The sequence below is a fragment of the Galeopterus variegatus genome, unplaced genomic scaffold (assembly GCF_000696425.1).
Source record: "Galeopterus variegatus unplaced genomic scaffold, G_variegatus-3.0.2 Scaffold10549, whole genome shotgun sequence".
Taxonomy (NCBI): domain Eukaryota; kingdom Metazoa; phylum Chordata; class Mammalia; order Dermoptera; family Cynocephalidae; genus Galeopterus; species Galeopterus variegatus.
In genome coordinates, this window is record NW_007736660.1 from 45,240 (window position 1) to 61,782 (window position 16,543).

Genomic DNA, 16,543 nt, shown 5'->3' on the forward strand with positions numbered 1-16,543 from the left:
CCATTGAAATGACTTTAGGTTAATCAATTTAAATCAGTTATCACCATTTCTTCTGTCTGATTACACAATCCTCTCCCAAAGTGTGCCTATACTGCAGTGATTAAATGTATTATCCACTGAAAAACTAGACTATAAATGAATCTACATAATAGACAACATCTAGGATTTGTTTTAATAAGGTATGGATTCTTTCAAGATAAAACCATGCTACATTATTTAGACTTACCTTCATTCCTTCTTCCCAACTAATCCACAGGTCACCTCGCGTCAGGAAGCAAGCAACTGCATGTCTGGCTAAATGATGAATCCAACCCTCCTGACGAAGCTGCGTCATTATGGCATCAATCCATGGAAAGCCTGTCCGGCCTTCTGCCCATTTGGCTAAAGCCTCAGGATTCTTATCCCAAGGAATCTGAACACAGATGGGGTTTCCTTCCATTTTATCAAAGCGTGGATTATTTGTTGCTGCTGTATAGAAAAATTCACGCCATAACAGTTGCCCATAAAGAGAAAGGGGAGGGGAACTATTCTTCTTCACCTACAATTAAAAAGCAAAGAAGTATTATCAGCAATTTTTTAAAAAGTATTTTGAAAAATAAGCTCCAATTTTAGATAATACCTTTTTGTAGAGATCTGTTAGTTTGAAGTAAAATAGTCGACAGGACAAACAACCAAATCGGAGATAAGGACTGAGTCCAGTAGGGCTTGCAAGCAGGGAATTTGCATTCATCCGAGGTCTTTCAAAGTTTGCCACCCAAGCCTGGAAATACAGAGAATTACATTAACTGATTGCCTTTTCCATTTTAAAAGGGTTAAAAATTGAGATAAGAAAAAAAGTTACACAGTATTTGGGGAATAAAAATCTTATTATCCCAGCCACAAATTACAAGTTTTAATAAAAATTATGGTCATCAGATACCAGCTTAGGTAGAAAGAACAGAAGAGGTATATGGAAGTAGCTAAAGGGGAAATAATCACAAGAGGAGGGAAAGGCCATTTAAATGAGGAACAATTAATTTTCAAACAATTAGGTTAGCGCTATCTTAATATTTCCCTTAATCCTCCTTTTTCAACAGTCTGTTTTTTTATTTTAAAAGAGAGTGAAATTATTTTTAAAATGTCAGGTTGGAAATTTGAGCATGGGTATATAATCTACATCATCATACTTTTCTTTCCAAATGTCTTTCCAAACGTGTAAGTGCTTCAGTTTCTCCACCTGGCCACACTGCAGAAGATAAGCCATCTGTATCAAAACCTAAAAAAAAAGAAGAAAAACCATTCTTCTGAAGCTAATTTTTATTTAACCATAATAATTAGGAGAACAAATTACAGAAAAATTATGAGAGTAGCATAAAAATGAATTCACAGCCTGGACAGGCTCTCACCTATAGCTTTAGAATGTACATCTTAAGGTGATAACAATAGATCACATATTTATAGAACACATACATAATGTACAGATTAAATCACTTCTTAGTTTAAGAGTTTCTTTTGTTTCTTTGTTTTTTCCCTCCTAATGCAAAATACTTTACATGGCAAAATTAGAAGGAGAATTTGAGTGATTTGTGATTTACTCTTAAACTCCACATTTATTACAGTTTACACCTACCTAGTTCTTCCAGTGAAGGGACACCATATTTCTCATCATGGTCATCAGACAGTGGAGTTGTGCACTTTTCTATCACTTCTGAAGTAATTGTCTCTACTGGTATCTCTAGTGGTTCCATTTTGCTGATGAGAGTCTGGAACCTTTTGTAAGTTAGAGGTGGTTGTCCACCATTGAGTTCTATGATCCTATTACAAGAGTTAGTAAAATGCAGTCAGCATAAAAAAAACAATATATGTTTGTTGATAAGCTCTGAAAAGGCTTAAAATCAGAAAATAAAATTAATCACTTAAGACTTCTAGGAGAATGTTAGCTTTTTATATGACCAGGAAATGTGTTCAAAATAGTTAATGAGTCTAAAAATCATTCTCTTCATCTTCTAGACATCTGCTAGGTGCCAAAAATATACAGTATGCAAATACCAAAACCTTTAAGACAAAGAGTATTAAGGACTTACAAGTGAAAAAACAACTAAGTGGCTAAATTAGCCTAAAAGCAATAACAAAAAATTAATATTCATGGATATGTAAAAAACATATTCTGGTCCAGCTCAAAGAATCTTTTAATCATGGATAAAAATTAAGCCAAACTGATAATTATATCAAGATGGAATCAGTAAATCTCATTTTTAAAAATAAATTTTACTGTGTATATTTGAGGTTTACAACATGGCGTTATAGGATACATATAAATAGTAGTAAAATGGTTACTACCATGAAGCAGATTAACATATCTACAATCTCACAGTTACTTCTTGTGTGTGTGACAAGAGTAGCTAAAATCTACTTATTTAACACAAATCTCTAATGCAATGCAATTTTATTAACTATAGTCCTCATGCTGAACAGAATACTTCTAGAATTTTCATCGTACATATCTGCTGTTTTGTACCCTTTGACCTACATCTCCCCACTTCCTCCAGCAAGTTTTACCAACCAGGATTCTATATTACTGTAGTGACAATTATTTACTATTTTCTATTGTGCTCATGCCTTCATTAAAGATGCCATAATGTGTGTCTATGTCACATACTTACAAACCCCAAGATTTCAAGTTATTTAAATACAAGTACCTTTTATATTTACTTCTGATCATTAATTGCCTCAATCAAATCAAATGTCAAAAAAAAAAAAGAATAACTTTGCCAATGGTAGTTTAGATTAAATTTAGACTGGATGCTATTTTGGAATAATTAATTATTCTTGTTCACTATGGCCATTTTAGCATTTGGCCTTAATAAAGAATTACAGGTAAAACCCAACTCCACTATTTTATAGATGCAGAAACTGAAGCCTACCAGGAGGGTTATATAAATCAGTCAAGGTCACATAACAGATAAATGGCAAATCAAAGTTTTCTTAGTACAAATATTGTGTATTTTTCATTATATCACATATAATTATGTTTCAACTGTAAGTACAAAAAGTAATCACCATATAAGCCATTCTATCTGCTTTAAATATCTTTTGCTTTGGTGTAGTATTTTATTTTATACATAGGATCATAATGAATTTTGTTGATTGTAGTGATACTGCAATGATACTACTGAGGACACTGTTAATTACATAACAGTAGCAAAATGAAAACCTTAGGAAAAAACATTTTCTATATGTTACATTTTTATACGATAGAGTACATATGGTAAATACTCACATTCCATCCAATAAACACTCTATATATAAAACTATATCCAATAAAATTATATACAACATTGAGTCTCCCACATAGAAACAACTGTTCTTATCCTGTTTTGCCTCCTCCTTGCTATCAGCTCCCTAAAATTCAGCAAACTGGTAAACTAGAAGGGAAGTTTATTACCAAAGAATATATGACTTATAGCTTAATATTAAGCAAGACCCTTGTCTTAATAGAACCATGATTTTTTGATACACTTGGAAACCTGGGATAAGATTAATAAATTTGTTATGTACAGAATTAGTTTTATTAACTTGATGAAATATGTAAATAACTAAAAAAGTAAAATAATTTAAAAGGTACATAAGGGCCGGCCCAGTGGCTCACTCGGGAGAGTGCGGTGCTGATAACACCAAGGCCCCGGGTTCGGATCCCATGTAGGGATGGCCGGTTCGCTCACTGGCTGAGTGTGGTGCTGATAACACCAAGTCAAGGGTTAAGATCCCCTTACCGGACATCTTTTGAAAAAAAAAGAAAGAAAATAAAAAAAAAAAAAGAAAAGGTACATAAAATATATGGACAACTAGATGCCGAAAGTTTTAATAAGTTAACAAATCTTATGAACCTTCAAAACTCACAGCATATAATACATCCTAAACTTAAATTTGACCTCAGAATCTTTGTTGGACAAAGTATCACCAGGGATTGGTGTTTCAAGAAATATACTATGTATTGCTACAGTAAAATGAAAATATTAACATTATTATGTTATTGGGTTGCTAAGCTTCAATGAATAACAGGAATTATTGTTACTTGCTATTTGCATTTCTTTTATGAGTTGCTGTTTATGTTTCCTTTAGTTTTTTACTGCAGTCCATTTTACTCTCATGAATTTGTAAGATTTCCCTGTATTTTAAAGATAGTAACCCTTTCTCTGTCATATATGTTATAAATAATTTTTTTTCTAACTACTACTGTGCAATTTAATTCTATGATTTTTTTTGAGAAATAACACAGTACTATGCCATTGTTCAGAGCTATGCAAAGTATATTACCTTCATTTTGTATCTGGACTTAAAATCCAGATAGAGAGACAAGATATACACACATGAAATAAAATAACATAAGACAACCATACAAAATATGCAAGGCAGTTTATATGGTTATGTATCATATAAACTATAAAATTAATAATGCTAAGAGATCAGAAAGGCAAGATCACAATAAGCTGAGTTAGTCAAGGAAAGTTTTGCAATAGTTTTAATGATAGTTTTGACACTGAAATGCTGAGTATTTTTAACTTATGCACTATGTCTATAATTTTTTTTTTTTGACTGGTAAGGGGGATCGCGACCCTCGGCATGGTGTTGTCAGCACCACGCTCAGTCAGTGAGCGCACCGGCCATCCCTATATAGGATCTGAACCCATGGCCTTGGTGCTACCAGCGCTGCAGTCTCCCGACTGAGCCATGGGGCCGGCCCCTATGTCTATAATTTTGATACCTGTCATTGGGTAAATAAAAATCACAGCAGCAAAATAAAATATTAAGGGTTTGACATATTCTTTTAATTCTCCTACAACTCTATGATGTATACGTTGTTATTTCCATTTTACAAACTTAAGTTCCAGTGGTTAAAACTTACTTGTCTGTGTAGTTAATACCACTGAACTGTATACTTAAAAATGGTTAAGATGGTAAATATTATGTTATGTGTATTTTCCCACAATAAAAAAATAAGAAAAAAACTTACTTGTCTAGGTCATATAATGTATGTGAAATTCGTACAATGACTTCTACTCCAGCTTCTGTAGCCAATTTCTTAATAGCTGCATCTCGTTCCTTTCCAAAGGGCTCAGAATCATACTCAATTGAGAGTTTAGTAATGTCCCATTCCTAAAATAAGAGAAACGGGCAACAATGTACACCAATTTTAATAATTATCTTTTTCTATTTTAACAAGTGAAAAGCTCAAAATATACATATCAAAGGATTATGCATAAATCAAACTTCAAATATGCAGGAAGAAAATACATAATTTATCAATTCAAAAATATGTAAATAACAAATACATACTCACTAGACTCCAGGGATTGTGCTAGGCACTAGACAATCTAGCAATGTTTAAAACCAGCTCTTACACTAAATGTGTTTGTGTAGCACTTAACTTTTTCAAATTACTACTTAACATTATCTCATTTGAGCCTCAAAACAACCCTCAGAGTTTGGCATTTTGGTTGGTATCTATGTTTTGCAGATAAGGTTATTTTAAAAATTTAGGGACTAGCTCAGGTTCACAGAGAGCCAGAACAACCGAACTTAGGTCTGTTGATTTTGAGACACGGTCTTCAACAAACCTTTGACAGTTGATATGGTACAAGGTGCTTTGCTGAGGTACTCTGTGTATAAATATTTTATTTCTTATTCCTAAAAAGTGTTAACTGTGGAAAATTTGGAAATAGTAATAATAATAGTAGCTACCTATTGAATATTGGGTTATTAATAAGTTCTGCACATTTCCTTATAATGATTTTTAAATGAGGAGACTGACAAGGGAATTTAGTGATTTTTCTTAAGGCAGTCAAGATTTTTTTTTTAAATCCTCAAATCTACTCTGATTTATCTCACAAAGAAAAAAAAAGTCACCTGTAATTCTACCATTATTTGACTGACTACAATAATAACACACTGTAATTCTCCAAACCCATACAGATTAGACAGGACTGTTCCCAATGGTGTTTGTTTTTTTTTTAATTGCTATTATAAACTGTGCCATATATTATCTTTACCTTTATGCATACATCTCACTTTGGGGTATTTATCCTATTTTTCCTAGAAATATCCCTTGAAAAACGATTGATGGATCAAAGATAAACACATCTAAAATTTTCATAGTCTCCCAAATTTTCTACCAGATATACTGTACTAATTTACATTCCCATTATTAGTACACCAAAGTGCTTGCTACACACACACTTGCCAGTAATATGTATTTTTGATCTTTTTAAATATCTGCTAAACTACTAGGAGAAAAATAATATCTCATTTAAAAAATTTTCCTTTATAGAAAGTCTTGAAGAATGCAAACCAAACTGTTAATAGCTGTTATCTTTGAGGAGTAGAATTTGGAAGTGTAAATAAGATAACTTTTTTATTTTACACACTGCTACATTGTTCAGTTTTCTTAGGATAAGCATGTACGACTTTTGAAATTTAAAAATAAAATTAAAATGAGAATAGGAAAGCATATTTCTTTGCTTTATAGTGAGGCAGTATAGAGTTGTATTTAAAAAACACAGGATCTAAAACTCAGACTTCCTTAGTTCAAAGACTGGCTCATCTACTTAGGCAAATTGCTAAATTCTCCATGCGTGTTTCCTCATCAATAAAATGGGCAGAATGTAAGTAAGGTGCTTAGAGAGTGCCATGCACATAATAAAAACTATGTATTTGCTATAGTAAAATGAAAAAATTAACAATATTATGTTATTGAGTTGCTAAACCATCAATGAATGACAGCAATTATTATTACAAGCCATTTATATATTTCTTTTGTGGGATGCAGCTTGGTTTTCTATTGCAGTTTATTTTACTCTTATGTATTTGTAAGAGTTCCTTATATTTTAAAGATAGTAATCCTTTCTCTGTCATATATGTCACAAATAATTTTTTTCTGACTAGTGGTTTGCAATTTAATTCTGATTTTATTTTGAAAAATAACATTTTAGATTTTACTAGAGTAATCCTTTCTCTGTCATATATGTCACAAATAATTTTTTTCTAACTAGTGGTTTGCAATTTAATTCTGATTTTATTTTGAAAAATAACATTTTAGATTTTACTAGTAAATGTTTGAGATGAGTCAATAAGTAACACTCCCTGTCCTTTCACCTTCTTGATTTAAGTCACATAAATCAGAGAGCTAAAGATCAAAATATAAACCACATTACCAGTAAAGGTGAATTGGAGAAAACATATCAGGTTTAAGGGTAAGTAAGCTTGCTAATATTTCACTGCTGAATTAAACACATTTACCTCCTCAATCTTTAGCAGTGCCTCTCCTGCAGAGCTGCCCCTATAAAACTTACTACATAGAAGAAGAGAATATAATGTGTGCTCTCTGCAACTAAAGAGGAGAAAAGAAACAGTCTGAGTCCAGATCCTCTTAAACTCACCGAGATCATTCACTTCTCTTCCCTGGGGATAAATTAATGAACGTCTCTCCACAAGAAAAATGAAGGTCCCTTCCACCTGGAACTAACTGAGGAAGACTGGCAATATAGAGGTAAATACATAAATACATAGTAACTGTTAGGGAAAAATGAATGGTATGATAGAGAATATGGGGGTGGGGATGAGGTGGTAAGCTAATTATCTATTCTTTCTCTTCCATGATTATACATTGGCTAGATTTCCAATAAGTGAGAAAAGCAAATATCCCCAATTTGCTTCCTATCATAGGTGGAAAGCATTCAGTGTTTCACTGTATGATTTTGTGTTTCTTTGCAGACATCCTTTCTCAAATTACTATTTAGCACTCTTCTACTCCTAGTTACCAGAAGTTTGTTTTTTTAAATCATAAATGGGGGTTGAATTCTGTAAAATGTTTTTTCTTCATGTATTGAGATAATCTGTCTTTTCCTTTATTCTATTAATAGGATGGATTACATTAATTGATTTTTTAAATGCTGAGCCAACTTTGTATTGCTGAGATAAATCCCACTTGATCATGATATACAGACTGAACATCCCCAGTCCAAAAATCCAAAATCTGAAATGCTCCAAAATTCATAACTTTTTGAGCGCTGACATGATGCTCAAAGGAAATGCTCACTGGAGCATTTCAGATTTTGGATTTTCAGATTAGGAATGCTCAACCAGTGTGCATTCCACAAATATTCCAAAACCTGAAAAAAAATCCAAAATCTAAAATACTTCTGGCCCCAGCCACTTTTTTTTTTTCCTTTTTGTCTTTTTTCGTGTCCGGCAACGGATCGCAACCCTCAGTGTTGTGACTGGTAACGGGATCGCAACCCTCAGTGTCGCGCCCGTACCACGACCGGCAACGGGATCGCAACCCTCGGTGTCGCGCCCACACCGCGCTCAGCCAGTGAGCGGACAGGTCTCTATATGGGATCCGAACCCTCGGCGGGAGCGCCGCACTCTACTGAGTGCACCACCGGGCTGGCCCCTACCTGTATCTTTATTAATTTTTGTATGTTCTATCAATAACTGAGAGAAAGGGGTGTGAAAATTACCAACTATGAATGTGAATTTATCTATTTCTCACTTTAGTTTTATCAGTTTGAGATTCATGTGTTTGGAAGCTATTAGTAGGTACACATACATTTACGATGGTTATAGTTTCTTAATGTGAAACTTTACCTTTTATCCCTGGTAATTTCCTTTGTCTCGAAATACTACTTTATCTGATATTAATATAGCCATACAAGCTTTCTTACCCTTACTGTTTGCAAAGTACATCTTTTTCATTCTTTATTTCAACCTATGTGTTTCTTCATATTTTTAGTGTCTCCTGTAATTGGCATATAGTTGGTTCTTGCTTTTCTTAAAATCCAGTCTGACAACCTGTGCCTTTTAAATGGAGAGTTTAAATAGACCACTTACATTCAATACAATTATTGACATAGTTGGGTTTCAATTCACCATCTTGGTATATGTTTTCATTTTGCTTATCTCTTCTTTTGCTCTTCTGTTCCTCTTACCTGCTTTCATTTAAATGAGTCAAAATTTTTTAGTATTCCATTTTAAACTCCTCTATTAACTTTTTAGCTACAGCTCTTTGTGTTATTTTAGATCACAACATGCATTCTTATTGCAGTCTACCTTCAAATAATATATTACTATTGAACAACGTAAGAATTCTACATATACTCCAATTATCTTCCTTTCACCTTGTGTAATCTTTTTGTTATAGAATTTGTTTCTATATATTTTACAAGCCCCATAATATTGGCATTATCCCCTACGATTCATTGTTATTAATTGGTTTTAACCTATCAGTAGTGTTTTATAGAAAATAGGATATATAAATATACATAGCTAAAAAGAATTTAAAAAGATGGTCTTTTGTATTTACCCATATATTTGGTGCTCCTATTTTCCTGCAGATCCTCTTTCATCTAGAATAATTTCCTTTCATACAACAGAACTTTCTTCAGCATTTCTTGTAGAACAGACCTGCTGCAAATGAATTATCTCTGCTTTTGCCTGTCTAAAAATGCCTTCATTTTTCCTTCTTTTTTAAAAGAATATTTTGGCTAACTTAACAGGATTTTTGTAGTTCTTTACAGATGTCTTTCCATTGTATTCTGGACTCTATTATTTCTGATAAGAAACCAGCCAACATTCTTATTGCAGTTGCCCTGAATATAATATGTCTCTTTTCCTCTGGCTACTTATAATATTTTCTGTCTTTGGGTTTCAGTTATTTGTTCCTCTGCCTGCAATGCTCCTTCCCTATGTTGCAGTTATCTTAGTAGCTTAAAACAACAATTTATTAATTCTCAAAATTCTGTTTGTTAACTGGATGGTTCTTCTGTTGTTTTCACCTGGGCTTGCTCATGAGGCTATAATCAGCTGGCAGTTTGGTTGGGGCAGGAGGGCCTAAGATAGTCTCACTCATACATCTCAGACCTTGGTACTTGTTACTGGTTGTCACATTCTCTCTACACGGTCTTCCATAATTTGATATTCTAGCCCAGGCTTCTTTACATGGTAGAAGGAGCATTCCCAGAGGGGAAAAGTAAAAGCTGCAAAGTCACCTGCACCTAGCATTTGGAATTCACATGTTTTGATACTTGGCCAAAACAAGGTATAAGGCTAACCCACATTCAAGAGGGTGGGGAAATAAACCCTACCTTGTGATGAAAAGAGCTGCAAAATATTGTGAATTGAACATACCACACCCCAGATATCTGCATGGCTCACTCCCTTCATATGTTTGCTCAAATGTTACCTTATCAGTGAGGCCTTCTATGATTCCATACAAAGTAACTACCTTTCCCTCACCTGGCATTACTATCCCACACTTTACTTTTCTCTATAGCACATTACCACCTTTTCCACTACAGTGTAAGCTCTGTGAAGGTGGGACTTTTTACCTTTGTTTCACTACTATATCTCCAGCACTTTAAACACTGCCTTGTACATAGTAGGCACTGAGTCAATATCTCTTGAATGAATTCTACTGAGCATGTGCCATGAAGTAATAAAGCAAGATCCAAAATAACTCAAAAAGCACAATACAAATTTTACTGTTGAAATGTTAGAGGTTTTATATGTTTCTGTACTCATTTTGTGATTTTGAACAAAACATTTTATTATGTTTCAGTGTGCCCATCTATAAAGACGTTAGCCAAATACATCTGTTTCTTGGATACAATGAAAATATTTTTTAAAAGTTTAGATATATATTTGATATGCACCTATTCTCTAAAACCAATACTTTAAGCTGTTAGAAGTTTCTGCAGGGCCTAGAATGTGCATAGTTTTGGTAGTTTACCAGTCTGACACCAAATGTGGAAGATATGACAACAGTATAATTATAATAATTTATGTAATATACCTATGATTAGAGTGTCATCCAAGTTCTGCCTAGGCTTGTGTCTCATAAGATTATCACTTCTTCAGTGAAACATAAAAACAGGTTAAAAGAGAAAGCTATCTTGTCAGCCTATATTAAGTCAGAATTTAACTTAGAAAATATTTCGGTAGGAAACACATCAGAAAAAACTACAACGGTATATTAGACATACGTGTGTGTACATGTGTGTATAAAAAGGTTCTGACCCATTCCTAAATCTACTCAATAGTAACAGAATAAAATGAGTGAATGCTATGGAGAAAAGATGCATACAGAAGGAGACATCAATACTGGAGCCACTGTCAACCACTCAGAAAAACTAAAGGCAGTGTTATCAGGTCTAAACCAGTTTTACCCCCAATGTGGGAAACAGGATTAATTAAGTTGTTTAATTCTCACTCTTTGCTATATTAGAATAATAAAACCAGAGAAACTAATTGCAGTCAGCTAGTTACTGACGAAAGAATCTTCTCCCTCAGAGAAACTGTGGGTGTGAGGATTAAGGGTGAGAGGGAGCCCTGCTTTTAATTGTATAACCTTTTAGACACCTTTTTTCTTTTTAAAAAAAACACATACATGTAGTACCTCTAAATAAAAAGTAAAATCAAAATGCTAATTCAATAAAAAAGGAATTAATTCCCTCTATGGTCCTAGACATAGTAAATAAATCTGTAAGGAAGTTTTAATAAATGGTATTTTACATAGAACACTATATGTAGCTGAAGGAAAACTCAGAATAAAATAATAAGTGCTGTATGTGTGTATGTTCATTATATGTATTTTATGGCCCAAGTGGAAATCCACACCTCTTTGCCATATTGACAAGATTGGACATAATCTAAATGCAAAAGATAATTTGATCCAATAATATGCTATTTTAGGCAGAAGAAATCTCAAAAGAACACAAAAGTCTTGCTGGTTTGAAAAATGTTTGTTCAAAACAACTAAATAGGCTTCCGGTCAAGATGGCAGAATAGATGGTCACCAGTGTCACTCTCCACAAATCAACCAATGTACAACTATAAAAAGCAACAACAGCCATGCTAGGGCCGCTAGAGCTCAGGAGAAGAGGAGGAGAGACCTACAGAGTGCATGAAGGTGGGAGAAGCCACGATGAGAAAAAGAAAAAACTGCTCAGAGCATTTTGGGCCATGGCCGTTTTAAGGCTGGAATTGCTGAGCACATGGAGCAGAAACCAGCAAAAGCCACAGCTGTGCCCTTCAGATACAGCAGCTTGGAGATAGCAAGGGAGAAGAGTGCCTTGGTGTCCCCCAGGACAGCAAGACAACTAACAGGGTTCCTGTGGACAGACATAGGAGCAAGGAGCAACAACAACTGAAAAAAAGGAGCCATTCAGAAGCTGGTGTGTCATCACAAGGGACTGGAGCACAGCCCATCTGATGGGAACACTGGGGCACAGCAAGGACAGCTGACCTGCATCCCAATCAGCATAGGACCACTCACAGGAGACTAGTCAGGAATACAGAATTGCATGGGGTGCAGTTTGATGAAAAAACTCAGGCCCAGATCAGAGTTTCTACACAAGCCAGGTGCACCAGGTCTCTGGAGAGCTGAAAGTATCTATAAGGTCAACCATTAAACCCTGAGCTGCACAAAAAGCCTTCCCTAGGGTAACAGCAGCAAGGCGGCAATTTAGTTAAACAACACAGCTCAAGTACTGGTCCCCACAGGAAATTCCCCCATTTTAGAAGTAAGCAAAGGACAAAAAATTAGTTCTAGCCCAGGCATACAACCAGCATCTCGGGGCCTGCCAGGGGACCTGAGGCATGCAGCGGAGAACTGGACCCCCCCCCAATAACCAGGAAAACCACCATCGCCTCTGGGCCCACCTGGGGTCCTGAGGTATGGAGTCTGGAACTGAACCCCGGCAACAACCAGGCACGCCACCACTGCCAAGGAGCATGCCAAAAAATCACCTCCATGTAGGTGGTCCCCTATAGCCACCACAGTAACCACGGCTGCTGGGAAAGTGGCTAGACATCACAACCACCACACAGATGGTCCACCGGCCACTGGAGTGCACTGACACAATGAGAGTCACCAGCAGAGTCCAAAGAAAAGAGGATGTCTCTCTCCACAAAGCCCATTCCATAGTGACAGAAGAAGCATCTGTTCTACAATAATATTGGAGGACCTGAACACACTTCTCAGCATTGGACAGATTATCTAGGCACCAAATCAATAGAGTAACCATTACTTTTTCAGAGCAAGAGAAGAAATCTAGGGTAGTTAGAGGGGGGAGGGGGGAGGGAAAGGGGGATGGGGAGAGACTGGACAAGGGGCATAGAGAATAAGTACAATTTGTAACAATACATATACTAGTAATATTGATTTGATCAACATACATCAACATTGAACCCCCAAAATATGTATAATCAATTATGATTCAATAAATATTAAAACAAAACAAAATGACCTAAATAAAATTTTGTATTTTAAAGTAACTAAAATCCTCTTAGGATTCATTTTATTTTACTAAATGGATTTAGAGATAGGGTTGAAGCAATTATCCACAGACATTTTTACACTCATGAATTGCTGATAAACTATTACCATTGTTTCTGATATGCTTTCTTGTATTCTATATACCTAGGTTTAAGTCTAACTTGATGTTGTTATAGTGGTGAACAATTTTTAATGAACGATAAATTTTCACTAGCCAAGAGTGTAACATTAGCCAAACCCTGAACATTGTTTCTCTCATATCAGCCAAAAAAGAAAAGGGGGGGGGGGCAGGGGACTTGTTAATGTTGACTTGATTCCCAGCACTGGGGACCTTCTCATTCAGGGAAAGGAACTGTTGTTCTCTTCTGCATTAGAAAGAGAAACATTCTACTATAAAAATTTAAAGAATCCAACAGCTGCAAGAAAAAGCAGATATACCTTAGAAATTCTAATGGTAGTAAATAAGAGGGGATGAACATTAAAAGAACAGTCAGGAAACTCACAGCTTCTAATCTGAGCATTTCCATGAGCTAGCTGTATCATATTGAGCAACTCATTTAATCTCTCTAGGCCTAATTTTTTTGTTTGGAAAGAAGGGAGGGAATAAGACCAAGAGATTTTTAAGATACTACCAAGTTAACACTACAATTTTGTACTATTGGGAGAATTCAACTGTTATAACCCTTTCATGCAGAAAGTCCTCTTCTAAGAATTATCCTACAAATGAACTAGCACAAAGATATGTATACATGGACAAGGATGTTCATTGGTATTATTTGTATTAGCAAAAGGCCTGTGGAAAAAATAACTAAATGTTCAATAAAAAGCTAGTTAAAGAAATTTATAACTATCTACACAATGGAATACAATGGAGTCATTTAAAAGATTGAGACAGTAGTATGGAACAATCTCCAAAATACATTGTTACATGGATAAAGCATGGCACAGAATAGTATGTACGGTATGTTCTCATCTAAGTTTTTAAAAAATGGAACAGTTACATAGACACAAACACATGGATATACATATAAATACACATACATATAAATCTTATTCATGCAAAGAAAATTTCTAACTAGATACACAAGAAACTGGTAGTAGCTGTTGCTTCTGGGAGGGAAATTAGCAGTTTAAAGTGGAAAAAAATTTTAACTTTTCATTGTAAACCATTTTTCCCACTGTCTGATTTTACCATGTATAACTTTTTCATTAAATAAATAAAAAAAAAAACCCACAATTTTTTAAATTTAAAAATACTTAAATTCCCCACACTTTAAATTAGCCAAAAGGCCTTATTTACTAAACATGTTATCTTCTCTGACAAAATACTGTTATGCAAATATTTTTCAAATCACCTTAAAAAGCCTGGGAAACACATCTGCTGGTTGTCCACGAATCACAAAGAGACGAGAGTTTAATTTTCGTAGATTGGCATCAAGATCCTCAAGACACTGAAGCAAAAATCTAGAGAGAAGAAAAGCTTATTAAAATTTTAAAAAATACATATTTAGAAGATATAAAGAATTACAAATTTATGTTATCCTAAAATTTGGAATGCCAACCCACTATCTTATATCTTACTGATATATAAATTACTATTTCCAGAAACCATACTTACAAATTTTTTAAAATTATAGCACCCATCGAGGTCAAGGGTTTGGATTCCCAAGCTGGCCAGCTGCCAATAAATAAATGAATACATAAATACAACATACGTTTCCCAGTACTTTAATCAAGTCCTTAATTAAATCACTAATTTTCATTAAATAAAAGTGCCTGTTAGCGAAAATTTAATTTCTGAAAATAAAATTATGTAAAGAAACAGCAGAGTGATTAAATGGATTGATTTCACTGCTGAAACTTGATGAAATAAAACATTTTCTATATGAAAATGATTTTTCATAAAGAAAGGCCACCTTGAAAAATCTAAAACATCTCCCACTGGGGAAAAAAAAATGGAAACATCCTGTTTAATGACTCTGAGTGAATAATTTAAAACTATGAATACTTTACTTGAGGATATTGTAATCATCTAAGAGAAAGAAATTATAATACCTATTTTCAGGTTTCCAATCTAATTTTTTTTTTAAAGTGAAAATAAATAGGTGTTAAATTACATGGTATTAACTCCTGAGTGTACAGAACACCAGATTAATTTTAAAAAGAAAAAAGGTTCCATGGAGTAGATGAGGCTACAGACTTTTCCAATAAAGTAAGAACTAGAAAGGCTTACACATGACAGATATCTGGGAAAATTCTGGGGGCAGTAGCAGAAGTCTGCTTACTGTACAACTTCTATAGTTAAGAAATGGAACATTTGCTAAGAGCAAATCTGAAAGGGACGTCGCCCCTGTAAGGTCAACCTCACTGTTTGCCTCATGTTAATTTTCACCTGGATTCTGTTCCTCTCTGCTTTGCTTCTTTTATGTTTTTGATCTTAAGATTAAATATTTGTCAGCCTTTTCCACATGCCAGCTGTTCCTAGACAACAATGATTATGACTGACTTGTGAGGAGGAGTGGTTAAGAGGAACAGAAAGGCATATTCCAGAACTGCACTGTCCAATATGGTAACCAAAGGCCACATGTAGCCATTTAAATTAATCAGAACTTAAAATTCAGTTCCTCAGTCAAACCTGCCACATTTCAAGTCCTCAACAGCCACCTGTGTGGCCAGTGGCTACCATACTAGATGCACAGATATAGAACTTTTCCATCACTGTAGAAAGTTCTACTGGACAGTACTGTTCTAGAAGGTTGCCCAGTCTAGATCATTTTGTTCTCTTTGCCCATTCTGATCCCACCATTTCACCAAAAAAATCTTATTGATTTTTTGCTACTATAGATATTAGTGACATAAGTGTATGACATAAGTGTACTAGTCATGTTTGATGTTTTTTCTTCTTTAGGAGTCACCATCTCTATAGCTTGGAGAATCATTGCTATACTCACAAGGATGTTAAAGACATCCCACCATTTAACCTTCAGAAGCCTCAAGGGTGCTCTTAAACAAGTAATAAAAATAAAATAAAACATAAAAGGGTTCTCTATATTCAAATTTTTGGTGGAAATATTTCTAAACAAATAAATCTTTCTTTCCTCACATTTATATTTCACCATGTCGGCTTTCTGTCCTGGTTTTTTTTCCTTTCTTTTTTTTTTTTTAATTTTTATTTTGTCAATATACAATGTAGTTGGTTATTATGTCCCATCACCGAAACCTCCCTCCCTC

General features: G+C 34.5%; 1 protein-coding gene across 1 annotated transcript in view; it reads right to left on the reverse strand.

The window, feature by feature from the left end:
• CRY1 (cryptochrome circadian clock 1) overlaps window positions 1-14,776 on the reverse strand; it is a gene marked incomplete at its 5' end in the record, with an annotated part of 21,231 nt that extends 6,455 nt beyond the window's left edge. Inside the window, 6 exons of the mRNA XM_008594313.1 lie at window positions 227-538; window positions 620-760; window positions 1,167-1,255; window positions 1,610-1,794; window positions 4,994-5,136; window positions 14,668-14,776. Coding sequence (XP_008592535.1) covers window positions 227-538; window positions 620-760; window positions 1,167-1,255; window positions 1,610-1,794; window positions 4,994-5,136; window positions 14,668-14,776 — 979 coding nt within the window. The remainder of the gene's footprint in view (window positions 1-226; window positions 539-619; window positions 761-1,166; window positions 1,256-1,609; window positions 1,795-4,993; window positions 5,137-14,667) is intronic.
• Between the last annotated feature and the right edge of the window lie 1,767 nt (window positions 14,777-16,543).